The 27834-nt window shown below is 39.7% G+C and overlaps 2 protein-coding genes across 2 annotated transcripts; one reads left to right on the top strand and one right to left on the bottom strand.

Annotated features, from left to right (window-relative positions):
* Positions 1-948: 948 nt before the first annotated feature.
* On the bottom strand, positions 949-19984 carry LOC139723867 (uncharacterized). The gene is made up of 20 exons (XM_071635073.1): positions 19883-19984; positions 18535-18710; positions 17805-17990; positions 16178-16374; positions 15641-15752; positions 14919-15101; positions 14073-14273; positions 13047-13160; positions 12124-12327; positions 11683-11835; positions 10923-11125; positions 10192-10315; positions 9511-9711; positions 8572-8772; positions 7885-8001; positions 5938-6003; positions 4494-4635; positions 3416-3690; positions 2405-2541; positions 949-1218 (listed from the first exon to the last, which is right to left on the bottom strand). Exons 2-20 carry the CDS (start codon positions 18698-18700, stop codon positions 949-951), a joined length of 3252 nt encoding a protein of 1083 aa, XP_071491174.1. The 5' UTR covers positions 18701-18710; positions 19883-19984.
* A 270-nt stretch (positions 19985-20254) lies between these two features.
* On the top strand, positions 20255-27336 carry LOC139723866 (mitochondrial import receptor subunit TOM20 homolog). The gene is made up of 5 exons (XM_071635072.1): positions 20255-20400; positions 21664-21734; positions 23081-23162; positions 23886-24028; positions 24752-27336. Exons 1-5 carry the CDS (start codon positions 20277-20279, stop codon positions 24818-24820), a joined length of 489 nt encoding a protein of 162 aa, XP_071491173.1. The 5' UTR covers positions 20255-20276; the 3' UTR covers positions 24821-27336.
* Positions 27337-27834: the final 498 nt, after the last annotated feature.

Raw genomic sequence — 27834 nt, 5'->3', positions numbered from 1 at the left:
TACAAAGCAACACAGCAAGTTTATATAGTTGAACATTAATACACCTCGCCTGACAAATCACATTCATCATAAAAACTTATTTGTTTAAGTTTTTTTTTTCTACAATAAATGAGCAGTTTGAGGGAAAGAGAGAATACTGCAGAACCATCCACTCTTTCAGTAAATTCTCTGCCATCACATCTACATCCATGCGTTAACAAATCACGTGATATGCAGCTTTCATACAGTGGAAGACACATGAAAACAGAGATTTGTGATCTCACACCATCACAGTGCCTCCATGGAAATCAAAAATATTAACCCACTGAGGACGGGCTAATTTTGCTACAACATGCATTTCCCATAGACCCCTGCCTGAGCATACTCGGGACTCGTCCTCAATGGCTTAAGTGTGAGGCCATACTAAATGTGTGCCAACCATCCATGCTATTGACAAATATTGTCATGTAGTCTTTAATCAGACTCTTATTGTAAATGAGTATGATGGGTGACATGTTGCTGGTGACAATGTCATAATTTGGGATTACAGCGATTCATACAACAGGGCCCTACAAGTATTTGTGCACTGATTTGCTTCTCCACTGACGGCATGTCAATGTGTGGGATGCAAAAACAGCATGTTCAATTCACACTCGTACCAAAATATTGCAAAGATTTGAATTTCACGTGGAAACATTAAAAAAAAGAGCTCAAATTATTGACCGGGACAGCTATCATGGACAATCTCCTCATGAAATGTCCATGGGAGATCTTACTTTGTGTAGTGACTGTGAAAAGGATTAAAATGAGGTATAAGGAATACAGCATGTGAAAGAAGAGAGAAAAAAAACAAAACAAATCGAAAGAGAGGGAGAAAGAAAAGTGGAAATGCACATACTAGTACTCCAAATTACAGGGAAAAAAAAAAAGAAGTCTAGTAATGAATTACACGTCAGTTGCATACAACATTTACAGAATAACACAGGTTTTGGATGTGTTGTTACCACGGTTACTGCGGCTGCTAGCCGGCCGTCTCCTGTCCTGCTCCTGGAATCGTGACCTGGGTTCCTGGAAGTCGCTAAAGGACAGAGACCTCCCCCCACTGGCTCCGGCGCTGGGCCCTCCACCATTGATGTCGTCGCTACCAAAGGGCTTATTAAGTTTGTACCTGTCTGCATCCGCCATGGCCGTCTTCAGGGCATTCGGGTCGCTTTTCTCGTTGACCGTCTTGCCTCCTTTCTGTAGTGGTGATCAAATCATAGTTCCTAGTTATTGGGTTTGTCAGTACGATGATTACCACTGGCCATAAAACGTATCAGATATCAATAGTGCCTTTGAGTACGGGTTCTAAAAAGATTCCCAAAAGAACATTGCAACTGCATACACTGGCACTGTAAACTATTCTCTCTTCCTACTAAATCAATCTCAGTCACTTTAAATGTGGGTCTTAGAATAAAGGCCAATATCTGGTCATGTTTATACTATCTTTAATGAAAACTGTCAAAACAAGTTAGTCCCAATGCAGTTAGTTGTTTTTTTTTTTTAAATGAAGCCTACTGTTTCACAATTATAAAAGAAAGAGATAATCGTACAAACACTAGAATAAACCATGTTGCGACACTGGACATGCAGAATGGCAAGAGCAAGGGAAAAAAATGATGGAAATCTAACCAGATGTTAAAGAGCTTATTTGCTTTCAAGCCTTGCTGAATATCTTGGAGAAGTCTCCTTGAGATAAAGCAGAGATAGAGAGACCTTACCCGTGGTCACACTGGCAAAACATTGCGAAGTTTCAGTTGCGAGCACTCAGACTGCACAAACTTTGAGAAGATTTGCGTGGGTGCTGGTAATTTCCCTGGTTTTGAGTAGGAAGTTTTGCAAGAAGCAAGTTTTGTGATTTTTTTTTTTTTTTTTTTTTTTTGGGGGGGGGGAATTTGCAGTCTAACTGGCTAAATGTAAACTCTTCTCATTCATCAAGTCAAAGTACAAGTTGTTTTGATTATTTGAATGAAAACAAACAATTGGAAAAGAACTCACTAGTTGCGATATTTCAGTAATTATCAATTGGCTTCTTTGGGGCGAATGTAGCTCCCATTGATGGGATCACCCTTGCATAGTGTGAGATTATAGCACAGACCAGGCCATCTGTCGCACACTGGACAAGGTCCAGTGCATGATAGCTCTACACAATCTCGCACTATATAAGGGCCATTTCATCAATGGGAGCTTCATTTGCCCAAAGAAGTCAATTGATAATTAGTGAAATGTTACAACAATTGAGTTCATTTCCAGTTTGTTTGCTTTTTCAATTTAAATAATCATAACGACACTGGCTAAACTTTGAGAACATCGCGAAATAAAACTTCACGATAATTTGCCAGTGTGACAGCAGCTTTTGAGGGAGAAGAGTGCAATTTGCTCTCACCTGAGCATCGGAATACAGCATTTGGGCTCCCTTTCCTTCTTTGACTCGGATCTCCCTGCCATTGTAGCCCTTGTCCTTCAAGTTCAAAGTTTTCTCCTCAATCTGCTGGATGGCCCAGTCAAAGTCACCACTCGTTTCTGCATGATGGCGATACAAGACACATGAGTCAGTCACTGCTTACCTGCTGAACTTCACTATCATGCAGAGATTGGTACATTTGTGGCACAGTCTGTAACTGATGGTAATCACATTCTCCCACAGAGATCATTTTGAGTTCACTACTAATTCCTATATCAAACAGTTTTAAATAAAAGCTCTTTTCCCTTTAGATTTTTGTTACTTAACCTCAAAAGTGCCCTGTCATCCAAATATATGATTTTTCTATTTTTTTTTTTCTCAGCAGACGCTGGACGAAGCCAGGAAGATAGTACTATGAAATATTTTTCTTCAATCATCACTATGAATATGAAGAGTGTATAATATTATGTCATTCTTCACTTTTCATAAGTCAGAAATGATATATACAAACACTAGCGCTGATCTATCTTGACAGCACATTACATAGGGATGACCTTTGCCCTGGGTTACATGGAGCAACAGATTCATACCAATTCATTAGTTTGTGACTCTCACATTCCTAGGATCTGACTACCTTGTTACGATACTGAGAGTGAATGAGAAGATGAGAAATGTACCCATTGAGTGTGGCAGTCACTGTGCTTTCTTGAACCAATAGTCTGTTACAGACACTCTAACACTTGATGGCTTGGCAAGAAGCAAGCCCCCACCACCCCCTTGATGGAGGTGGGTCCTGGAACATAACAAGTTTGAGGTCAAGGAAGTCTTGACAATTTCCTAAACTTGTAAAAGTCTTCTGCAAACTAAGTGCAGCTTATCAATTTTGTGCACGGCAGGTTTCTCCACAGTTTTTCTGCAGACATAGTAAATTAGAAAAAAACAAGGAATTTTGGGCAATTTCTACTCCCTTACATAAATGTACCAGCTTCTTACCAATTTTGTGCATGACCAGTTTCTGCCACTCTTTCTGAAGCTCGCCCGCTGGCGGCCACTTGACTTTCTCCAGGATGAAAGGGAGCACCGGCTTGCTGCATCTCTGGGCCAGCTGGAGGACCAGGCCCATCTGCTGTGTCTCGCTGATCTCTGGGCCCATGCAGCACACCACCGACGTGCTCGCAGAGATGTGGCCCTCTATGAGAGGGGTGATGTTGACGGAGTTCAGCTTGTCCTCGGGAAGCAATTCCGTAATGAAGCCTTTGGCATCAAGCCTGCAGTACACGAGTTACACAGAAATTTTTGCCTTGGTCGCACGATCAGCATGAATACATGCATGTAACTTGCACATTCTTGCATGTTAAACGATTAACTCTGGCCTTCATGTGCAATTTCAATTGAAATGCACAATGCCTGTCTACATTGCGAACACCTTTCACATAAAAGAAAACAAAAGTTATTCTGCATAATGACTACCACTTTTTAATTCCAATGACAACAACATTTAAAAATGATTTTAATTTATCATCTATTTCAGGACCTTACTGCAATCAATGTATCTTTGTCTACTTAGCATGATCAATTTAACACAAGTTTGCCAGAAAGCAGAAAACATACAGATTGAGTACTTTGAATTATGAATTGACAGTTCACTTCAGTCAACAAGAATGTCAACAGAGAATGAAGAGCTACAAGAAAGTAGAGGATAGCAGCAGAAATCTTGTGACTTGTTTTGCCTTTCGCCAAATTTGACCAAGTTCTGATGTGAAAGGAGAAATAGTTGTGAGGGTTGTGGTAGCTCAAGAAGCTGCTGTGGTTCAGTGGATGATACTACATACTACCAATCATGAGGCCCCTGGTTCATGTCCCCCTAACAGCAGCGATTGATGGTGCCCTTATGTGCAACACTTTATCCTTAAAGGCCCAACCCTTCAGAAGGGACTTTTCATCCGTCCCATTGCATACACAAGCATTTGTTGTTTTCTTAATGGCCACAGGAAAAACATATCACAATTCAATTAAAAATCATGATCCAATTTATATATGCGTGCATTACCACGACAGTGCAGGTGCCTACCTTGCTCGTATGTGGGTGGCTTCGTTGTAGCGCACTGGGTCACAGTGGATATACACCTGGTACTTTCTGAGATGATTGTCTGGTCTCTTGGCGGGCGTGGCTGGCCGGGCTCTCCTCTCTTCAGCTGTCTGTTTGTGCAAGCCTGCCGACAGAACATGAACTTCCAGTTAGCATGCTCCATTATTATCATATTGGATAGCTGAGATATTAATATGATATTAATATTTCTCAACAGTAAACATCAATGTCATGGAAAATCCAAGAAGGAAAGCTTTTTAAAACAAAGAGAAATAGATGTGCATGTATTGTGCACGTATATGCACACACACTGCAAGGATATTAGTGTACAAAATCACTTGCACTAGGATAACTTGCTAAAGGTTGTGCTACATGGTTCTTCCTAATGATAACATTTGTGCTAAGGTACTGTTTATCTACGTGCAATGATTTGTGTTCATATCATCACAGCTCCAATTGTGATAATTTTCCTACTCAACACAAAAACATGATGATTAGTGAGAAATGGAAGGGAGGGGTGTTACAGTCAGGGAAAAAATAGGATGGTGTATTTTCTTAATTGAGTCAAGACAATTTTTCTCATATGCCTCTCTGAAAATTTGGTCCCATAATGGATAATGATCCTCTTTAACCTCTCAATATACAGCGGTTTGTGACTTTAAAAAACCCCACACACACATGTACAAAAAAAACTACAACACAATTCAACACAACACAGATCTATAATGCTCAGTGACTAATACCACTCAAACATCCGAAACTCATTTATCAAGTCCATGACATAACATGAATTTGAATGCTGCAGTCTTTTCTTTCATTCTTCCCCCCCCCCCATCTGCTGTCATGTGACACGCTCCAATCTAGCTCATCCAGTGACATTTACGTACACATATATTACATGCTCTATGCCTTGCACGTCAATGACATGCAATGCTCAGTCTTTCCTTCAAATATTATTAGCACTTAGCTATCCATTTCCTCTGCCTCTCATTTCACTGCAATATGGTGGTGCATATGACAATAGTAAAGGGCTTTTTAAAAGCATAGTTGTAACACAGTCGTAAAGATTATGCATGACAAGAAAGATAAAGAACAGAAAGTGAAGTGAAATGACAAGACTGGCTTCCACCTCAAATTTGTTTCGTGATAACTTAAGAGAAATAGGACCTCAAATTGAATCTGCTTTCGCAGAACATGACCAATAAAGTCATATTTCTGTATTTGTTTTTATGCCATTAAAGACAAACAATGGAGAATTGAGACACAGATTGTCATGGAATGACAACAGTCTAGAAATGAGAGGTTGCCTTCCTTCCGAACTCTTTTTTTGTTTCGTTTTTTTGTTTTTGTTTTGTGGGTAGGGGACAAATTTGGTGCAGAACCCGTTCCCATCACTTCGCTTTCATGTGATGTCTCTCTCACATACCTCGGCGAAATTTCTGTTTTGAAGGCAAGATTGGGCGCATGAGGTATGGTAGGTATAGCACAAATTCTGCAGGATGAAGCAGTCAAAACATTATCATCACTTGAGAAGCAGAAGGTCAGTAAAACCATTATAGTAAATGGTAGTATTAACCTTCAGGTTCTAAATTGATGGTAGTTATATCAGTAGTGACACCGCATGATTAATGATTTTTTTTTTTTTAGTATTCCTTACTGAATAGAGTGAACAAATAATTGATTGAAGGGTAAGATAAAATTGTGAGTGCATGTCACACAGTATCTGTTGTACCACTAGCCTCGATTGGATCCCCAGCATTCAAATGTGATACATGACACACGGAACAGACAAATGTTTTCCTTTCCCTGCCATATGTTTACTTGACTTGCAAAGGGATCTAGTTTAAGCCAGACATGCAATAGCCACCATGACTATAATGAACTTTATATTTCCTTGTGTCCTACTTTCAAACAAAAGGCTGACAATACACGAAGTTTCTATGGTTGTGATCATAAGGTGCTTACTATCAAGACCTCACAACATCCTTACTCAAATACGTGCTCACAAATTGGCTTTCCTCTCTTCTGGTCATATCCCAACCCAATCAACCAAAATTCTTGCTAATAACTCACAATGGCATTCACACTGTGTGAAGTGCCATACCACAATGTTACCAATGACATTCCTACACATGACATGGAGAAACACAGTTTATAATAGGATGTTACAAGAAAGAAGTCAGAAAGTACGAAACACTGCAAAGTGCTACACTCATATACTAATACATTCTACTTGAAAACACGAGCATCGTAAGTAGCTTTGAAGTCAAATGTAATACAAGTTAGTACACATTATCACATAATGCCTGGATTGTTTCATTTAATGGACTTGGCTTATTATCATAATTATCATTAATATAAAAAAAAAAAAAATGTTTTACAGCGAGGATGCTTTGACAGGGCACAATGTCTCTAATTTTATATTTGAAAATGCGTGCCAGAAAGGCTTAAAGCTTGCCACATTATAGCACATGTAAGCCTACACTGATAAATGAAGGACAGATGCATTTTGATAGCTTATCAAATAATTTGTCTTGATTGAGAAATGAAAGTCTTACCAAATTACATAACATGAAATTAGTGTAGACTGGCAGATATTTGGAAATCTCACTCAGTAAGATTTGGTGTAGAAGACCTCCCTGAGAAAGTTTTGCAAAGGTTTTGCAGAATGTAACATGCCACCAATATAGTCGTCATTGATGTATATGCTATGCTCATAATATGATATATATTATATTGATGTTTCATAACCAACCTCATGGAAAATGGAGGTGGGGTAGACAGAAAAAGAAGAGAGGGTAGAAGAGTGAAAGAAAGAGAGAGGGAGGGAGGGGGGAAGAGGAGAGATGGACAGAAAGAAAGACAGCACAAGAGGTGGAGGAAATATATTCATAAGAAATGACTTTTTTGGAGAGACAGACTACATAAGATGGTAGCCTTGGAGAGACAGACTCACAAAAATTCAAAAATTACAATTGGATTTTCGCATTGGTTATGCGGTCACAGAGAAATGTGGATTGTTGTAAAGCATGTCATGAGTCTGATTCTTCCAAGTTTAGCACTTGGATGCTCTTGAAACTGCATATTAATGTGTAAACACAATAGACAGAACTTGGCGGAAAGAGATTCCTGACATGCTCTCCAAAATTCCTTATTTCTCTTTGACCACTGAAGCAAATCAAATGGGATTTTCTGTTTATAGTTTCTGTGAGTTATAGTTTCAAACCCTGAAATTGTATTTGGATTGATTCACTATTCTTAAAGTTATTGTTGTGGAGGGTACCGTTGTAATCTTTTGGAGGGACATACGGTACAATGGAGAAAGAGTAAGAGGATAAGTGATGGATGATGACAAATATTGATTAAGACCTACCGGCAGCTTTCCGCTGCTTGTCCACTTCTATCCTGAACTCGTCAGCCTCTTCAATCCAGCTGGCTAAACTGGTGAAGGCAGGGGGTGTCTGGTTGACTAGCAGCTCAACTACTTCACCTGGTGAAAAGAGAGGAAGGGGGCATACAGAATTTCATGGTTGAGGATAGCAAGACATCATCAAAGCTACTATGCAAATGTCAAAATTAATGGCATAGCTTTATTGATAGTCTGTGCATTTACATTGTGAAAATCTGAATGTTCAAATATATAGTTTCCTGTTTCAAATATATAACAATTAACCTCTGAAAGAAAGCACAATACACATACTTTATATTCATATCTATATATATAAATATTTCAAACTCAATTACGGCCAGTTGCTGACATAACGACCTATGATTAGTAATTTTAAAGTCATTACAGTCATTTGAAGTGAACACCTGACAAAGGTAGTAACACTACCATATATCAAGTGTTGGACTACTTTAGTATACTTTACAGAAAAGGATATTTCTTATCCTTTGTATCACAACACACAGGCACATGAATAAGAGCAAATACTTCTGGTGCTCTTGCTGACACAACAGTAAAAAAGCAACAAGAAGATTTTAGACAAATGCAATAATTTACTAAATACCCCCTTGGCAGTTACTACCAGTATTTACCAGCACAAATACAGCCACTTACCGTATTTGTAGAGATTGACCAATGGGTACAGACCACCCCCTGGCTGCTCCATGGGTTTGTGGTAGACCACCTCACCATTGATGCAGCAGTAGACAATGACCACCTGCCTGGCCAGGTCGCTGGGAATATTCTTGGCCGAGGGGTAGATCAGACCCCAACCGATCCTGTCCCCACTCTGCACATAGTTCTTGATTGGTACCACTGAAAAACAACAAACAAAAACAAAACAGTAGCTAGCAAAGGAATCAGGGTGAACATGTCAAGCAGATATAATAAAGAAAAAAAAACTCATTGATAACAAGCTATGACATGCTAATTGAGCTACAAGCAAATTCTACATATAACACAAAATGAAAAAAAAAATAACTACCATAAGGTTATAGTAGGCCAATATTGGCTCTGTTCATTTGTTTTGTATAAACATTAAATATTCTCTATGTTTTAAACACAATCATGCATGTAGCATAACTTGCAGATACACCTTTGGTTGACTATTTTTCACAAAAAGGGTAACCATCACAACACTATGTGACATTCCTTGACAATACACTTGCTACATGCCTGTGAAGGAACTTCATTTAAATTTTCACTTAAATTTCAGCTCTTATAGCAGTATCTCGCTGTATAAATTTGGGCCTAGCTTTGAACAGATATTGCCCCCTGGGGTAACAAGAGCTTTCTTTCAAAAATTATGAAAGTTTAGGGGAGCACAAAAACTTTTCATATTTGCAACATTTTTGCAAAATAACATCAATGTTGACATCAAATAATGTAGAAACATTGTTTTTGATAACATTAATGATTGTAGTCTTTTCAAACTCATATCAGTATTTTCGATATTCAAACCTGGCTTAGCAGGATTTTGAATTATGTATGGCAAATAAAAACACATGACCTTGTCATTCCAGGAACCATATACCAGAACAAACTTGAACTCACTCTCTTTTTTCAGGTAGTCTACATAGCCCACAGAGTTGCTGTGACAGAAGTAGCGGATGTCTCGCACATCTTTCCTCTTGGAGATGTCTTTGTACCGTGAGAAGGTCATCATACTGGTAAGCCCGATGACCGGTGCCTTCAGCACCTTCTTGGATTGTGTAGACATCTTACAGGTGACCTGTACCTCGAAGTAGCTCCACGCTTCAGAAAGAAAGAAACAACACAAGTAACATTAAGCAAGATGATTTTTTTGGTGAGTTGTTGGTCTTTTTTTCTTAAGTAAATTAATCTGAAATATATCTATGACGGGGCATGTAAATCTACCTAGGAGGAATGTTGTTACAATTATGGTATGCCTTGCAACAGTTTTACGACAAATCAAAAAATATCTCCTTTCGTGTGTCTGCTTGTGTGTGTATGTGTGTGAGAGAGATTCTCATGTTGTCCAAGGACATTCAGAAATTAAAATATATGCGAGTTGGATTTCTGATTGTCTTACTGAATATTTTCTGCACATGCAAACGACACTTGTAAACAGCTTGTTCCTTAAATGTAATTGGAAGAATATATCATTACTTGAATGGTTCAAAGAGGGCAATGTACATCTGCACTCCACATATTTTACTTTGGGGGTAAATTGGGACCTGAGCACATGACCAAATGAGACATGTGACTACTCACTGTGCGATAGAGGTTGAGGAGAAAGAATGACCCTTCCCTTCAGTCTGCGATACTTCTTCTCCATGGAAAACCTGCCACGATCCACGTGCACATCGGGACTCTTCAGCCAGTTCTGAAGTTTGTTCTGCAGGGAAAGTGTTTTGCTGGACCAAATTAGAGCTTCCCACAATAATAGACATAATTATGCAAGTGGAACTACTGACATTACCTCCTTATGGGGAGAGGTGGGTTGTCTGTCCTGCAAATGAGGAACTACAATCATCAATGTACTTACTTACGATATCAACTAAGCTCTATCACTTTTGGTTCTAGAGAAGATTTTAAAGATTCCTTAATTGGGGGGGGGGGGGGGGGGGGGGCATGGTGCCCATTTGTTCACATTTATATCCTATCCCTCTGGGGATTTTTAAAGATTCTTTAATTTGCAAGAAGACAAAAATGTAAAAAGTTTACGCATGACGGACACCGGATGGTGAGTAATGGCAATAGCTCACTTGAGCCTTCGGCTCATGTGAGCCAAAAAAAAGAAGAGATAAATAACTGCTAGTAGAATGTTTGAATGTTTGGCACGCTTTTAAATAGAGCACAATTCTGTCTGATGTTGTTGATAGAAGGTTTTTTTTTCTTCCTTTTTTAAAATTTCGGTGCATTCAGTAACCGTGCTCGTGATGAAATAGACAGAATTTAGGAATCTGACACAATTATTCTTCAGATATTTTAGTTAATTGTACCTTGCTGTACGTGGGAGGTAGGTCTGGGCGCGACACGTGCCATGTGGCTTGAACTGTCGACGCCTTGCCCATGAAGCCGAGACTGGGGAAGATGTCCTTGTTGCTCCCCCTGATCACACTCTGGCCCATCAGCTGTCCATTCTTAACAAACTGGACCACTTTGGTCAGATCCACAAACTCAATGTACACACCAACGACATCACCTGTGAGATTAAGACAACATCGTTACACAGTACAGGTAATATGCTGAGCTTGGACAAGATAATATTTCTGCACTTTATGTGTAAATACAATAAAATAGAGAAAATAACTGGCTATGGCTGTACATACAAGTTCATCCGAAGAAATGCTTTCACAAAATGCAGGTAAATTACTCTTTTTCTTAGCTAGTATCTCAACTGTAAATGTATGGTTGTCATCATCATTGTATGACACCATTCCATTTCATTTCAATACATGCTTGGATGGTTCAATCAATCATCCAATGTCAATCGATCCTTTCGTCATGAAAACAGTACAACAAGTGTGGCATGAATTGGTCTTTCATTTCCTTTTCACCTATCTCGGAAATGTGACAAAATTAACTGTTTTGATCAAAAGATATTAATTAAAAAAAAGTCAAGAAAAATACTTAAATATATGTAATTCAAGGGTTTCAAGTACAAGTCTTAGTTATAATTTTCATGATCGTCTCCAAAAAAGAATACGAAAAGACTGACAATTGTGGGCCTAAGTAGCAGTGAAAGGCTGTACAACTCACCCTCGACAAACTTCTCCGTCTTGAAATAGCCCTCGCTGCCCAGTAGGATGTGGCCATCCGATGAGTACCCAGCTGAATCCACTAGTGAGCCTGGAGATGAGCCACAGCTCTGGCCCTCTCGACTTACTCCAACACATATCCCGCTGTCCTCACCTACACAGGCAAGGTATGCAACAGAAGAATAGATATTATGACATAACATACCATAACATAACATAACATGATAAATGTTTCCACAATACTGGGGAGTGCAGTGCATTTTGAAGTATATCCTCATAATCATCCAGCATTCAGTGGTTGGGCAAGAAAGGTTTCGATACCTTCAGTCTTGACTACATGTGAACATGAAAACAGATATTGAATTTTGAATATTGAATGATCTCATTCAAACTAGTAATTATTTACAGGTGACAAAAACATAATAAAAATCCATGTACAAACCTAATTCCAGTATTTTGACCGTGAAGTAAGGCTCCGAGGGCGTCATCGTCTTCAAGAGCTGGAGGAGCTTCCCGTCTTCCCCATCCAGGTCTTTCTGTGGACGGATGGTATCCGATGTTGGGCACCCGATGGGCTCCGAGAAGCGGAAGTTACCCTTGGTGATGCCTTCCTCGTGCTTTGATGACTTGTCATTGTTGATGGAAACTGCAGCCAATAAAGAAGAGTTTGCGGGATAGTTTGCGGGTCAACATCAGAGATTTTACTTCAGGGGTCAAATTCAGACACTGTTAGGGAATGTCATGATCCCGATAGATATCATCATTAGGCTCACATGTGAAGAAGATATCGTCAAACACTGCTTTGGAAGGGTTGGTAGACGGCCCTTACTGCACTGATGTTATCATGAGATTCCTTGTCCTCCTTTGTATATCAATCACTAAAATATATTTTCAAAGAAAAAAAAAATTAATTACAATCTGCCTCAATTTTGAAGTCACCATCACGTAATGTCAAAAGACCTCTGAAAGTCATAAGATAAGATACTTCTCTTAAGGCTAATGACACCTTCACTTTGGAAGAATAAACTTTTTGATTAGTGTTTCTTGAGATCCTCTACAAAGTCAAAAGCATGTGAAATTTCAAAACAAAACAATCCTGTAGAAATATTCTAGTATTCTTTCCTGTGAGGGGGGGGGGGGGGGGGGGGCATAGATTGTAATCATGAGTCCTCTTATTGTCGCAATACATCATTATTTCCTCTTATAATATGTATTTCTTAGTGTTTTTGAGGCAGGGTGTGACATTCAATGGAATTGAAAATTTTCATTATAACTAAATGCAGGAAAACCTCCACAAATTTGGTTTTACAATTATTGTTCCAAAGTGTCAGAAAAGAAAGACAGCAGCACAGGTGAGGAACTCACAGTCAAAGCTTCCAAGACCAGGGAAGGCTATTGCCCGCTGAGCAGCAGCTACCCAGTTGTTCTGCTCTGGAAGTTCTGGGGGTGCAGCATCCATGATCATTCTAATACTGGATCCTGCAAATAACACAAAGTATAAAACAAATATAAATACACCTCGATGTGAATGACATTCATGCATGATGAGGTGAAATTCACTTGATCATATTCTTAGAACCCCTTTAAAATCCATAAGGGTTATATATATACTTACATCATCTTATCAATTTCTTATCTAGCTGTCAACATCTTGTGAGTGTCTGTGTATGTCTGTCTGTCTGTGTGTGAGGTGCACCTTTGTCAACCGCCATCTTAGCAGTGAAAGCAACGGACAGCACACTCCCTTTTATAGGTGTGAATCCGTTGTCCATCGAAAATTGATATACACAAATATCAATGGTGACATAAAATCAAAATACCATGTCAAAACACACATGCCCCTCATAACCACTGTGCCAGCATCATAAAATGTATGCCATGAAAAAAATACCTTCATCAACCACCGTATTACTATTTCTTGGAATTACAGGATTTACATGGTGTGGAGTGAAGGTGCAATTTTCATTCAATAGTGTCTGAGGTAAAGAAGAAAAACCATACTAGTACATTTCCTAGGTACTATAGTACCTACACAAACTTTACAAGATAATCACTATAACCAGGGCTTGACATTAGCAGTGCCCAGGGCCAGTAAAAATTGGTGTTGGGCTACCAAATCTATCTTTCGGCGGCCTGATTGGGCAATTAAGATTAAAAATAGATTATTACTTTTGCTCCTAATTTCGGGCTACTATATGCCTTTTTTGGACCACCAACTACAAATAAAAATTCAAAGATTTTGGTGGCCAGAATGGCACACAACACAAAAAGGTTAGTTTCGAGCCCTGCTGTGACACAACATAAGTATCAAAAACTGTCACTCTTTTGGAAAACTTCCTTCACCAGCATGTACACATGTTTGGATGCTCTCAGTAAAGATGGTACCCATACCTTTTCCTACAAAGGATGCTGATGGGAAGAATCCTCCAATGGACTGCTCCACGTTGAAGTGGTGCACAACGCTCCGGTTCTTGGTGAAGTAAGCCACACCCGTCTGGGTGGCCGATGGCTCCTTGTCCTTCTCCACCAGGATGAACCCACAGCCAATCACATCCCCAGCCTGGCACTGGCCCGTAGCACCTAAGTTTTTACCTGCAGAGGGCGAGGATGGAAAGGGTTGATCAGTTCAGTGCGCCTGTTTGTGTATGGCAGGGGTGACTAATGAAAGGGAAATAGTGTATCAGCATTCTCTCTCTGGGATTGCATGTCGACAGAACACTTGAAAGTAAGCATTACCTGGTTCATAGTGCTCGCTGCGTGAGGTCATGTCAATTAACGAGCTGATGTTGCTACAACGCGCGTTTCCCATAAACCCCTGCCTGAGTAAACTTGGGACCCGTTCTCAACAGGTTAAAATACCCAGAATGAAATAGGAATGTTTGACACACCCCTCTATCACAAACAACAACAAACAAGCACACAAATTATACAAGTTAACAATTCATCACTGCCCATGACACGTCTGACCGCATTAGCTTTATTTATTCTATTCATGACCTATCAGTTTTATTGTAGATAGAATACCAGTGTCTTTTTACACCATATGGCCTACTGTTTGCATCTCATCAGCCAATCCATGGAAAGCAATGGAAGCAAACATGTCTAAAGGATACAATCCTCATGACTAACTGCTCAGACAGCACAAGTATCCTAAATGACATACTTTCTTGCTGTAAACTGACGCTGCCATTTCAGTCACTGCGTGTTCCCGTTCTCAATGTACAACATTTGACTCACCTTTGGCTGCCTCCCCACTACTGAGTATCTTGCCTTCAGCTGCATTGTAGGAGATGCTGCCCTGTTGCTTTCCAGGTCTCCCACTGGAAGGAGACCACGTGGCAGTGGTCAGGCCAATGTATGGCCCTTCCTTGTCATTATCCCCCAGCGAGACGAGGGCCGCCTCAAAGTACATGGATGATCCTGAGGTTAAGGGAAAGAATTGGAACATTAGCAACCTCTTTACAAATTTCAGATTTGTGTTTGGTTCAACTTCAAAAGCTGATAAAAATACACCAACAATTTTACAACCAATTAAACATTCATGTGTGTCTCTTTCTTTGGGAAGTATTTTGTTCTTACCTACTGCATTTGCGGAGTTGGTTCTTTGGCAAGCCACAATGATTACTTAGACAATACTAGACGATATTACTACACAGAAGACCACTACCTTTTATCTTTGACTCTTTCTTTCCCTTCCACATTTGCCATTATTTCAATTCATCATAATTTCACAGCAGTTTAATGTCCTTGCATTTGCCGAGCCATACTTTTTTGGCGAATCAACTGCCTCAGTTGGTACTATCAATAGCAGAAGAACACTAATCAAGCTAGTAACTGGATGATAACTCTGCTACTTGCTGGCCGGGAGGATGCAGGCAGGAACAGTGAGACAGAGGGAACCTCTGGAGGCGAGAGAGGTTTTTCATGGGAGGAAGGTACCAAGGATACCCTTGACTGACCTTTGTGGAGTGGCAGGGGGGCCTGGACATCCCCTCTCTTGGCATCCCCGAGGCTCAGCTGGTCTCCTTCTACCATGATATCATCAGATTTCAACCAGCAACCCAAGTTTGTCTGGCAACAGAGTGGCATGTCAAACATAGCATTGTTGTAAATTAAACAGTAAATTCACAAAGGCTTTCTGTCTGCATTATGTCAAAATGAAATCATAGTCTCCAGCCATCAAAAAGTGCCCTGACTGACAATAACTATAAGGCAAATGATATGTTTTACATGTATTGTGATTATCACGATTTCAGTAAATATGAAAAACAACAACAAAACAAAACAAAAAACCAAATACAAATTGTGTAATTGGGCTTAATACGAACATATAAGTAAGCAGGACATTTTGAGGCAAAAGTACTTCTATCAGTTGCCACAGGTATTTAATTACAATGACCAAGGCCAGCAGCAACGAAAGTGCTACGGAGTTGTACACAGTGACATCTCATGTCATGCATGACTATCACCCAAACGAGGAGTCCATTGGAACATACCACTGACAGGGAGGGCCCAGATGTGGCCAGCCACTCCACATGGAGCTCTGCTGGCCCCCACCATGCATTCACCGTCGGGAAGAGGTCCTCCGCTTTCATGGTCAGCCACCGCCTGCACTGGATGGCGTCATTTTTCAGCACGCACACGAGGGACTTTGTAGCAGTGAGTTGCTCTACGACGAACGTTATAACATCCCCTGCAGATCAAATTTCAAACAATAAAAGAATGGTGTCATTTCTCTTTCCTATCTGCATGTACATGCAAACTATAAGTGCAGCAAATGCATCAAAGATAGAAATAGGAAATGATAACCACACTATGATTGGTGACAGACCAACATTACAATATTTTACAGGTTTTTAGAGTCATGAATTATTGACGATATCCTCTTGTCTTCCTATTCATCTCTATTTCTTTTCTCTTTCATGAAAACAGATACATCCACACGATTGAATGAATGAAATTCACTGGTATTGAGACAAGAACACTGTCATTATTTCTGTATATAATTTGGTAATAGCTGACTCAAGACATTTATTTTTTTTTTTTTAATGGAAAAGAGACTCATGGACTACATAGTACCCTGGATAAGGAAGACTAACAATCATCAGACAGTTTATCAATACCAGTGGCGGATCCAGGCGGAGGCGCACCGCGCGTGTGCCCCCTTTATTTTTTTGTCAAAACAGAAATAAAAAATTGGAGGGGGGGGGGGGTGCGTGTGCCCCCTTTTAGTTTGTAAAGGCGTCCCCTCTTTACGGAATTCCTGGTCCACCCCTGAATACACTAAAGGTTTTTAGCTGGAGACCCTTCGCAAAAAAAAAGAAAAAAAAGGAAGAAAAAAAAATAAGAAAAAGAAATGTGGCCTGTCATATTCATGATACTATTATTAACAAAACAAACTCCTTGGATTACATATAACAGGGGCAGATCCAGGAATTCCGTAAAGGGGAGGCGCTTTTGCAAAATTAAACGCACCCCCCTCATTTCTTTTCTTTTTATTTCTTTTGTTCTAACCAAAAATAAAGAGGGGATGCGCGCCCGGAGCGCCCCCTCTGGATCCGCCACTGTATATATACAGCCCTGTCTCACAAAGAGAACTTGCATTCGACTGAACATTTGTTCCATAAGGGCCACTGAGTTTGATTTGCTTTTACATTGCAATAAATTGTTGCAGCATTACGAAAAAGGGTCAGAATAATTATCTTCATTCAGCAAATACACCATATTTGTGAATTATCACGTGGAGACAAATCACAATAAATCACAAATACTGGCATCATCATTCTTCCCCACACCAGCAGAGAATGGAATGCACTGAAGGCCAACTTCCAATCACTTGAAGCCTTCAAAGTGCTGGTTTTGTGCGAGACGGTCCTGACAAAACAAATCTAATCAATAAGATGAACTAGATGTTTCAAAGATACTGCTAACATGTAAAAATGACTGTGCACATTAGCAGCATTCCGACTTCATGATCAGCATCCCCATTTAGGGAAATAAAAACACACACAAAAAAAAAAACAGAAAGAAAAGGATGAAGAAAAGAAGAAGAAGAAGAAAAAGGAAAAAGAATAAGAGGAAAAAAAAAAGAAAACAAGAGAAAGAAGAAGAAAAAATAGATACCTTCAGCGTATTTTGATGATTTATTTCCATGGCCTTTTCTCGCTGGTGATGCTACCACACCATCATCACTGTAATAAATGATGCCGTCTTTTGACAAGTGATCATGAGACGATTCCTTCTCATCATCTTCCTCCTCCACCACAATGGGGTCGATACTGATCCCAAGTCCAATCACTGCATCTTTGCCTGGAGACACAAATTTGTGAAAGAAGGTCATCAACTCATCAATACACCACACCCCACACTTTTTTGAAATTTCTCACTAACATTCAAGAAGACAAAAAAAAAAAAAAACTTAAACAAATTGATTATCCAATGATTAGCTCATTGCACATAATTTTAGTTCTGAAAGTGATATCTGCAACCATCTCAGCACCCCTCAAAAAACAAACAAAAAGAAAAAAGACCCCCACACATACACACACACACACACACACAATACAAACAAACAAAGGAAAAATAAAGTACGGCCATCACTCTTTTTTATGAACCAGGGGAAGCTATTTATGCAATTTCAAGAAGGCATCAATTACCTGTAACGTTTCTCCCAGTCATTTCCTACGCACATTTACAAACATACATTGTGCATTAGAAATCCCATTTAACAAAATTGTCTTAAAAGACCATCAAAATTTGTAGTGCTGCACGAGATCTGTAACAGAAAATATTCACTCCACTATTGGACAAAGTTGGCATCTGTTATGACGCTGAGAAGTAAAGTTCAACCTACCTAATTGCACAAGTTTGACCCTGAAGGCTGGGTGGCTGTTGGAGAGGGGTGCCCTGCGATGGTGGGCGAACACCACATGGTCCACGTCCTCCTGCAAATCTGGTATCCTCAGGATGGCCCCATCTTCGCCCACTTCCACTTGTTCACTGCAGTCGAGTGAACTCATTGCACAGGTACTGCTGAAGAAAGAATATTATGGTACGTAGAATACAAATTAGAACAACTCTCATTTCAATCAATTTTGTTACACACACAGTAATCTACATGTCCACTCTCCATGATAAGAAGGAGAAAAATTCTATCTAGATCTAGAACCTTGCTTTGACAAAACTCAACTTTTAATCAAAACAAACAGATATAGATCTAGGCCTACCGGTAATTTTTTCGTCTTCTCATCATGGAGAGTGGACATCAATGTGTGTGTAACAAAAAAATCACAGTGCAAACTTGCAACCATTAATCAGATGTAAAATGGATGAGAAGTGAAGACTAAGAGGAGGCCTCATGAGCACTACTCGGGGAGGGAGCCTCTTGGGTACCCCAGAGGTGCTCATCCATGGGAGGAGAGTGCCTGTGTGTGAGAGGGAGCCCCCCTCATCTGAGCAGATTTTCCGGACTGATATGTGACAGGGGCATTTTCATTCATCAATGAAACAGCTAATGAATATCATGCATGCTTAGTCCCACTTTACTAGAACAATCTTGTAATTTTTTTTGCAGTGTCATCATCACTGATCATGGCATTCATGCATCATTGATTGTCTCATGCAAGTGAGTCTGCGTCTGATGCGATGGCCTGGCTGGGGGGCATTTCATGAAGCGTTTTGTCCGACAAATTTGTCGGACAAATTTGCTCTCAGCCAATCAGATGCAAGGATTTCGGATTTTTTTTTTAAAAGTTAGTTTATAACCGTTTGTCAGAAAAACTATCTGACAAAACGCTGCATGAAATGCCCCCAGCCCAGGGCCCAATCAAATAAGCAACCCTTGCTGGAATGGCAACTTTCAATAGCAACAGCCAATCAGAAAGCAGAATTCTTGTCGTTACCATGACAACTGCCAATTGTCATCCCAGCAAGAGTTGCTATCATATCAACTCTTTATGAAATGGGGCCCAGGTCTCAGCCACGCATACCACACACACCTCCCCTCGTATCGTACTGGTCAGAACGCTGCTGCTAGCGCTAGCGCTAGCTAACGTTACAGAAGATCACGTTGTTGGGGATCTGCATCGCGATCTAACACTACTCAGACAGTCTCTATCTAGCTGAGCTGACTGACCCTTTCTAAAGCAAAAGGACAAAACACCATAAACTGAGTGGATTTCGTATAATCGAGAACTACTCACTCGTTACAATACTATCTTGGACACCAGACCCACACAACTTGAGGACATATTTCGTTGCAGCTGCTAAAAAGATTGTGATAAAGACATGGTTGTCTACAAGCATTATTCAGCAGTGCACACACAGATAGTTAGGTATGCGATCTTCATCACAAATCGTTTACAATGTTGCTATGACCCCGGTTAGGTCCCGAAGGTCATGGCACATGCGCAGATGGAAGCAGGACACATCTCGGATTTTACGAGATAGATCGAGAGAGCTAGCTAGAGCCACGCAGGTACGCACGAGCATATAGCTAGGCGCACAATACAATACTGTACATGTAGAGAGAGGAAAAAAAATCTCGTCCGCATGCGTACTGTATGCAGCGGTGTAGTTACGTATGTTCTGTGCAGAATGATTTCCAGAAGAACTGCCGGTGTTTTCGCCGGAATAGCTGGGACGCTATTCATTGGCTACTGCATATACTTTGATAGAAAGAGGAGGAGCGATCCATTATTTCGCCAGAAATTAAAAGAGCGTAAGTCATGCCTTGTTAGACTCGCTAAGATTAAATGGCAAGATCGGCTCATTTTGTATGTACATGAATGAGGAGTGTGCGACCGGAGTGCCCGGTCATTCAGAGTCGAAAATGTAACATTAGTCAGTGATTCCGGTCATTAACGTGTCGTTAATACTTGTCAATATAAAGCCAGCCCTTCTCAAGTTCTTGCCTGGCAGGCAACATCACATCACTAGTAAAATTGGTTACTTTTCATTGATTAATGTTCAAAAAAAGAAGTTAACGTTAACTTAGAATCGTAGATAAAGATAATAAAAAGTTTTGGTACAAAAGTTTCCCTGAATTTCCTTGTCTTACTCTTAGTTTGTGTTTCAGGTTAAAGTATGTTGTCTGTGAGACTTACTCGCCCCAAAGTGCTCTCATTGCCCTCTCATGACATTGTCTACCCAATTTGATGCAAGGTTTGACGAAAAAATGGTTTCGTACCAGAGCCGCCGACGGCGGCGAGGTACCCTTGTAACAGTTAGTATTGTACGAAACCACTGACTGCGACCAGGGCAGCAGCGTGCAGCCCCATCATGCCCATACGCATAGCTAACTGCGACCAGCAGCCCCATACGCATAGCGTAATGGGGCTTCGCATTGGGAATGTAGCATTCAGGATCATGACAGATTTAGTATCGCGGGTAAATGTCAACTTAAAATCCAAAAATTTCTTCAATTTGAAGACTTACCAATTAAGTTGAAGTATTGAAAACAGGCTTTGGACAACGTTTGGTTCTGCCAGTAGTCCCTTTCTGTTCGAATTGATGACTGAATGTGACTCGGTCGAGAGGACCTTGGGAGAGCTACATACACTGAATACTACGGCCAGTGCATGCGCACACAAACATCTTATCCGTTCATGGATTTGAAATTTGTGCGCATGTGATGTGTTCGCCATCGCATACACAGAATTTTGACCTTTGACTTCTTTGACCTTTGACCTTGATTTTTTACCTATATTGTACATTGGCTACGAAATGCTACTCCACCATTTCTAACCCGATTTCAATTCCGTTTGCTTTATGTGATGGCACTAGGTGAGGGCTTCAAAACTTCTACACAGAATTTTGACCTTTGACTTCTTTGACCTTTGACCTTGATTTTTGACCTATATTGTACATTGGCTACAAAATGCTACTTCCGGCGGAGACATATATTACGCACCGCGTAATTTCTACTTTTCCGTGTTATTTTATAACATCGCATTTCAAGATGCTTTTTATTTCATAAATGCAGGAAGGAGAAAAGCAAAGTCTCGTTCAAACCAATCGGCTGGTGGAGCAAGTGTCGGGGGACAAGCAATTGAGGTTTGTCAGCCAACATTTCATGGTATTTTATTAAAGTAATTAAGTCTTGATTGCAAGTAGGAAAAAAAAATAATGGAATGAGACATTTCAAAGTATTATAAACCTTCATGTTCATATTGAAAAAAGGGTTTAACTGATATGAGTATGTCATTTGGGAAAAGGATTTTCCAGAAGGGTGGTTTGAATGGAAATAAAATTATTTTACTGCTAATATCCCTACACAATTCATTCTGTTGAAATATAAGGGTAGAATGAACTGCCAATGAAAGTGTGTTGTGTTTCAGTCAGAATGCTCATTATGGTTTACAACTGAAACCTTTATGTATGACCAGTAAAGATGATTCATTGAAATTTTTGACTGATATGCCTGGTAATCTTGGTACCTGGCAATGCTTTGAAAAAATGGCTTGCATTTGACAGAGTTTAAAGCCAAAACATAGTTCTGGTACGCCTGCAAAAGTTGTCAAATTTTGCTCCCAAATGTGAACGTATGCCTAGGAAATGTGCGGAATAACGCTGTAATAACAAGATATTCGATGGGTAACGACGAAAATGCGAAAAATTAACCAAAAAGGTTCAGTCTCAGAACTTACCCAAACGGGGTCAGGTTAAACTCGGACTCGGGGATAACTCGGCCTCGCTTTGACAGCGGGCTGAGTTGTATTGGTTGTCCCTCTGGATTGTACAGTGTTGTACTATGGGAGCGGCCTGTATAAACTAGCGCTTCGCGTTCTGGCTACTCGCAGTAATGGTCCGAGTTGTTACAAGGCGCGCATCAAAAAACTCTTTGGCGCGCATGCAAAATTATTGTGCGCCTATCAAGCACCTCTAAAAACAATCAAAGATGCTTGATAAACAACAACGAAATCTTCAAAGACAGCGTGTCTCAGCAATGAGGTGATGTGCGTATAGGCTTGAGGACCGCGTGCTGTCCATTTGTTCTGTACAGGATTAGCACGCCCTTTCCGGTCTGTTCAGTTAGGCCTCGTTTGGTATTATGCAATAGAATATGGCGATCATGAACTGCGACGCTCCGTGTAAATTGTCTGAAATAGGGTTGAGTTTTTCCTGAGACCGAGTTAGTCTGGATCTTTCTGGAATAAAAGTCGGTTTTCCGACTTTTATTATTTTTCTCAAAATACTCCAAAATGACTCATCATTCCGGCAAATCACGTCAGCCAGGTAAGTTTCTTTGTAGACTCTTTCGATATATATTGCAAGCAAATATGAAATGGTGCCAGACGGGTTCTCAAGCCCTTACCAGAACTATGTTTTCACTTTAACCTGACCTTTTTGTTTTCTTTTCGTAATTGTGTAATGTTGTTTTTTTTCTTGATTTCCTGTAGCTGCCTAACTTGCAAGATGCAGAAGCAGTCCAGAAGTTTTTCCTGCGACAAGTTCAGATGGGAGAGGAACTTCTTGCCCAAGGTTGGTGCATGAAAGATGAATATGTGCAAAGATCCATCCAAACTAAATCTTCTGTCACATACTTGTAGTTTTTGGTGGTATATTTGTTGATGTGCTTTTGCTTGGGTCTAAACTACATGTTAGTTGTGATGTTTGGTTCAGAAGAGTCAATTTCAAACATAACAGATTTACTCTAATTAGTATCTTCCATGTAAGTGCATGGTATGTTTCACCTCACAAAGATTAGAAGGAGTTTATTGTAGGGCTTGCTGCATGCATGGTAGTGGAGAATTGTGCAAATCTGTTAGTATTGTAAACAATGATTCAGTGTTCATTCATGATGCACTCATTGCTATTTGATCAATCAAAGCAAAAACATTACAAAAACTTGCTTTCACACAGCCATGAGATTGCAGTATTTCTACAACTAGATTGCGGACAGCTAACGTAATTCCTGTCAGTGGCTGTATGTGAGTTTGGCTGTTGAACTGACAATTACTCCACACCAAAAGACATAGTTGAAAATTGATATATCACTAACGTTAGATTTTTGCAGTAGACAAGGCAGAAACGGCCGGAGAATTTGATGTAGTACAAAACTCTCTTGATTAATTCAACTCCATAGCCTTTCTCTTTGCCCCCTTGTTCTTTCTCTTCTCTGTTTCTGTCTGTTTGTCTGTCGGTCTGTCTGTCCCTTTCATTTTCCTCATGCACCATTGGTTGTACATTGTCCTTTCATTGCAGGTGACTTTGAGAATGGTGTGGAACACCTAAGTTATGCTGTGGCTGTGTGTGGCCAACCCCAGCAGCTGTTGCAGGTCCTCCACCAGACCCTGCCCTCTGCAGTCTTCCAGTTGCTGGTACAGAAGCTGCCGGAAACCAGCAAGGTATGACAGCGTTGCCTCCTCCTGTTCTGTAACATAAAGGGATCGTATAGCTTTGGTTGAGACGTACCTTCAGGTTTCTTACATTTTTTGGTGAGATAATGAGAAATCTCTTATGGAGATATGAAAGAGCATGTCATTCCAAGAGGGATTCAACATTCATTTGATGAAAATTGGTATTGAAATGGCTGAGATATCCAAAACAGAGCAATCCTTTGTTTTACTTTGTTTTTGGATGTCTTGGCCATTCCAGTACGAATTTTCTTCAAATAAACTTTGAATTCCTCTTAGAATGGTATGCTCTGTATTATTTCATAAGTGGTTTCTTAGTAACTTGAAAAAAGAAATATATAAAAGGCAAAAGCCCAATCCTGATCTCTACCAATAGTATTTAACATGTGCATAAACTTAAATAGATGAGTACCAAAATATAAGTTTCTATGATCTTAATGTTATCTTTTTATGAATTTTACCTCCGTGTTGAGATGAAATATAATCTAGATTTATGATGCTGTAATTCTGTTTTGTCCGTTCGGTTATCTGTATAAAGGAACATGTAAAAGACTTGGCATTTTAATTTAGCCTGTCAAATGTATGACTTTGATCATTTAAAAGAAAAGGCATAATTCTTCCCAAGCCAGGTAGATGAATCGTAAGAATGTTGAATAAATGCTATGAGATGTATTTGTCTTCATTTTCTGTGTATTTTTTACCATTGGATTGCAGAAAGTCAATGGCATGGTGGCTGGAAAGAGTGGTGGAGCAACAATACAAGAAGTTGATGACCTGGAATAGATCCTTTGATGCATATGGATCAAAAATGGGGAATCAATTATTTTCAAAACAGCAAAAGACTTTGACATCAGCAGTGTTTGGGTGTTGCCACAGTGGAGGAGGCTGCCTCAGACATCACAAATCCTGTGTGAGGGTGACAATCTTGATTGTGATCCCAGCTTCAATTGATTGGGTTGGGATATTGAAATTGAATCATCTCGTGGACACAGTGCTGTTATGCGAGTGGTTGTGAGTCCAGGAAGAATTTTTTTATCCTTTGGCACTTCTTAAGATTGCATTTTGCCAATCAGACATTTAGCAGAGGATGGTGATATGGGTTTGCTATTGTGTATTTCGTAGAACCCCATAACTTCATGTACCCCATGGCCTATCCTTTTAAAACTGTCTTTGATCAATTAAACTCAAATTACAGATTACACACACACACACACACACACACATGCATGCAGCACACACACACACACAGACACAGGTGTCACAGACACACGCCATTGAAGACTACAAAATGTTAGATTCAAAGATATTGCTCATAGTTGAGTTCTTTGTGATATGCCAAAATGAGTATAAAGTTAAAAATGTATATGTACTATTACTATGGTAAGTGTATTGATTTTCCAGATGCTACAATAGAAAATTTTGAGTGAGAGAATATTTTCAAATGATATATTGGGGTATCATTCATACACTTTCTTTGCACTAAATGCATTAAAAAAAAATGCAAATAAATCTTCATATTGAAACAGAAACACAGTTACCGTGTTCAATTACGAGAGTGCAGTATAGCAAAGTTCATGTATGAAGTGAGTATTGTGCAAGGTGGAACATATTGTACAGTTCTGAACTGCAGCATGGGTTTATTTACACATCCTGCAATTATCTGCTTGAGATTATTTTGTAAAGTTGCTAGAGTTGCAGTTCAAGTGAATTTTGCAGTGTCAGCCTTCACCATTTTGATATGACTGTTTAATCATGCACTCTTCTTTTTTTTCCCCTGTTTTAAAAGGACTATTTATTAAATCAGTAGTGATGAAATGACTCCTCTCACTGCAGCAGGTGTAATACAGGGAAAACTCTGTGATGAGGTTGATGATACTGCCTACTCAAATAGGCTATGCAACATTACATACTTCCGAAAATGTTGGATTCACATTTGCACTCTCTCCAACGTCTGCTTGTGTAGGTGCCAAAGAGGGATGACATGAGAGCAACAAAATTTGCCTGAATTCAATGAAAAGTATCTTCATCACCTGGAATCTAAATCTTTCGAATGTTACTGCTGCACTGCTGCTTGCAACTGTTGACAGAGTTGATTAATTTCCCTTATGTGCTGAGCAGCAGCAGTGCATGTTGAAAGGGTTTTCTTGAAAAACTGTCTTGAACAGACTTTTTGAATGTGTCCGCTGGTCCTTCGGCGAAATTGCATGGCATATAGAGCAATGTAGTAAGTCCATGTCTCTGCAGAGAGTAATTACTTTGTAGAAGAGGTACTGGTGCGCCATGAGTGTGAATACCTGTGGCCAAATACATTTCTCTAATTATTGGTATGCATGAAACACGTGCTTTGAATGTGATTTAACAGCATTTCTCAGTATGAGCAAATCATATTCCCACTGAACAAGATGGAAGGAGAATACGGACAGTGATATGAGCACTCTCCTGTATTGGCCAAAGCTATCTCACCACATATGCCTTCTTGATAACGTGGCTCCCCTCCTACCTTGAGGGCGTGTTTCGTGGTGCATATATGGAAAAGAGATGCCATTTCATTCATTGTATAGTGTTAAAAGACTGTTTTGCTTATAAATGCATGTGTAATACTGCCCTTCTTGGCTAAGTTTTGATGTACAAATGCATCAAGAAGGATTGGCATAACTAATTGGATTTGATTTGTAACATTGTGAGACCTATTGTGTCAGGATTGATGCTCATAACAGTGTTGGTGGATGAAACAGGTTCATATTTTTTTTTTTTTTTTTCTGAATGCACACATCATTGTCAGGCATATTGGAAGCTGCATTTGGCAGCCATAGCAAGCAATACAATGTACATAACGATATTGACAGCGTGTATGTATGTGTAATCATAACCTTGTCCTGAAGTCTGTCAACCTGTTACCATGGGAACACAAGGTGTATTGTGGATGAGTCGGCATCTTGCCCCACATGAATCCTGGCTTAGTTGTGGGGACGGTACTATGTGAAGAAGGTACATGTTATTTATTCGTTTTTGTGTCATACTGATGCATCTAGCAATGAATGTATTGTACCAAATGATTTATGGTCTTGTATATTTTTGTAGGAAAGGACAGGAGAATGTCCTTTTTTACCCTAAAGTACATTTTACTTTTACATGTTGGTGGCATGAATACAATGGATTTAACTAGAAAAAAAAATGTCAGAGGTGTTTCAATTCTTTTTAATGTGTATTGTCAAGTAATGAGCATATGTAGATTTTGCAGTGACTGCTAAATTTCTGTTTGTCTCTGTGTTTGTATGTGTGTTATTATAACAGCTTCAATTGGGGATATTGTAGTATTTCACTCTGGGCACATGATTGCTTGTCTAAACAAATGAAAAAGCATCCTCTTAAAGGTATTAGCCCACATTTGTAAACCTGCAGCAATTGGTCTCATAGTTAGCATGGAGTTTGGGTATGATTGCAGTAACACCTGTGCAAAATTTCGTTCCAATTAGTCCATTACTTTTATAAAAATAAATGAAAATGCACCGTATGCATGCATATAACGCTCGCTAGCTCCGGTCCACGTACGTACTACATGCATGCGATACATGTGTAAGTTACATGTACGTAGCTAGCCCGCGCTCGTAATTCGATTTTGGGTCGGGTTGACCTGGTTTGAAAATTGATTTTAAAACGATGATTTTCTCTCTTTTATCGAATGGTATAGACAAAGAGCAACAGGTGAGGTATGTTACTGTTATAACTTGTACTTGAAGTCATATTGGACCAGTTTTATGCAGTTTTGATTTTCGTGGGTTTGCAAATGTGGGCTA

The sequence above is a fragment of the Diadema antillarum genome, unplaced genomic scaffold, assembly GCF_040938485.1.
Source record: "Diadema antillarum isolate AM-2024a unplaced genomic scaffold, OU_Dant_1.0 scf00000201, whole genome shotgun sequence".
NCBI lineage: Eukaryota > Metazoa > Echinodermata > Echinoidea > Diadematoida > Diadematidae > Diadema > Diadema antillarum.
The sequence above is the reverse complement of the archived record's forward strand: the minus strand, read 5'-3'. Positions and strand labels throughout refer to the sequence as shown.

Excerpts from the sequence above, each read along its gene's own strand:
- LOC139723866 (XM_071635072.1), top strand. The coding sequence starts at position 20,277 with ATGATTTCCAGAAGAACTGCCGGTGTTTTCGCCGGAATAGCTGGGACG. Across the intron at positions 21,735-23,080 it reads TCGGGGGACAAGCAATTGAG|CTGCCTAACTTGCAAGATGC; the intron begins GTTTGTCAGCCA and ends GATTTCCTGTAG. Across the intron at positions 24,029-24,751 it reads AGCTGCCGGAAACCAGCAAG|AAAGTCAATGGCATGGTGGC; the intron begins GTATGACAGCGT and ends ATTGGATTGCAG.
- LOC139723867 (XM_071635073.1), bottom strand. The coding sequence starts at position 18,700 with ATGAGTTCACTCGACTGCAGTGAACAAGTGGAAGTGGGCGAAGATGGG. Across the intron at positions 17,991-18,534 it reads GGTCAAACTTGTGCAATTAG|GCAAAGATGCAGTGATTGGA; the intron begins GTAGGTTGAACT and ends TTGTGTCTCCAG. Across the intron at positions 11,126-11,682 it reads GACGGAGAAGTTTGTCGAGG|GTGATGTCGTTGGTGTGTAC; the intron begins GTGAGTTGTACA and ends TTAATCTCACAG.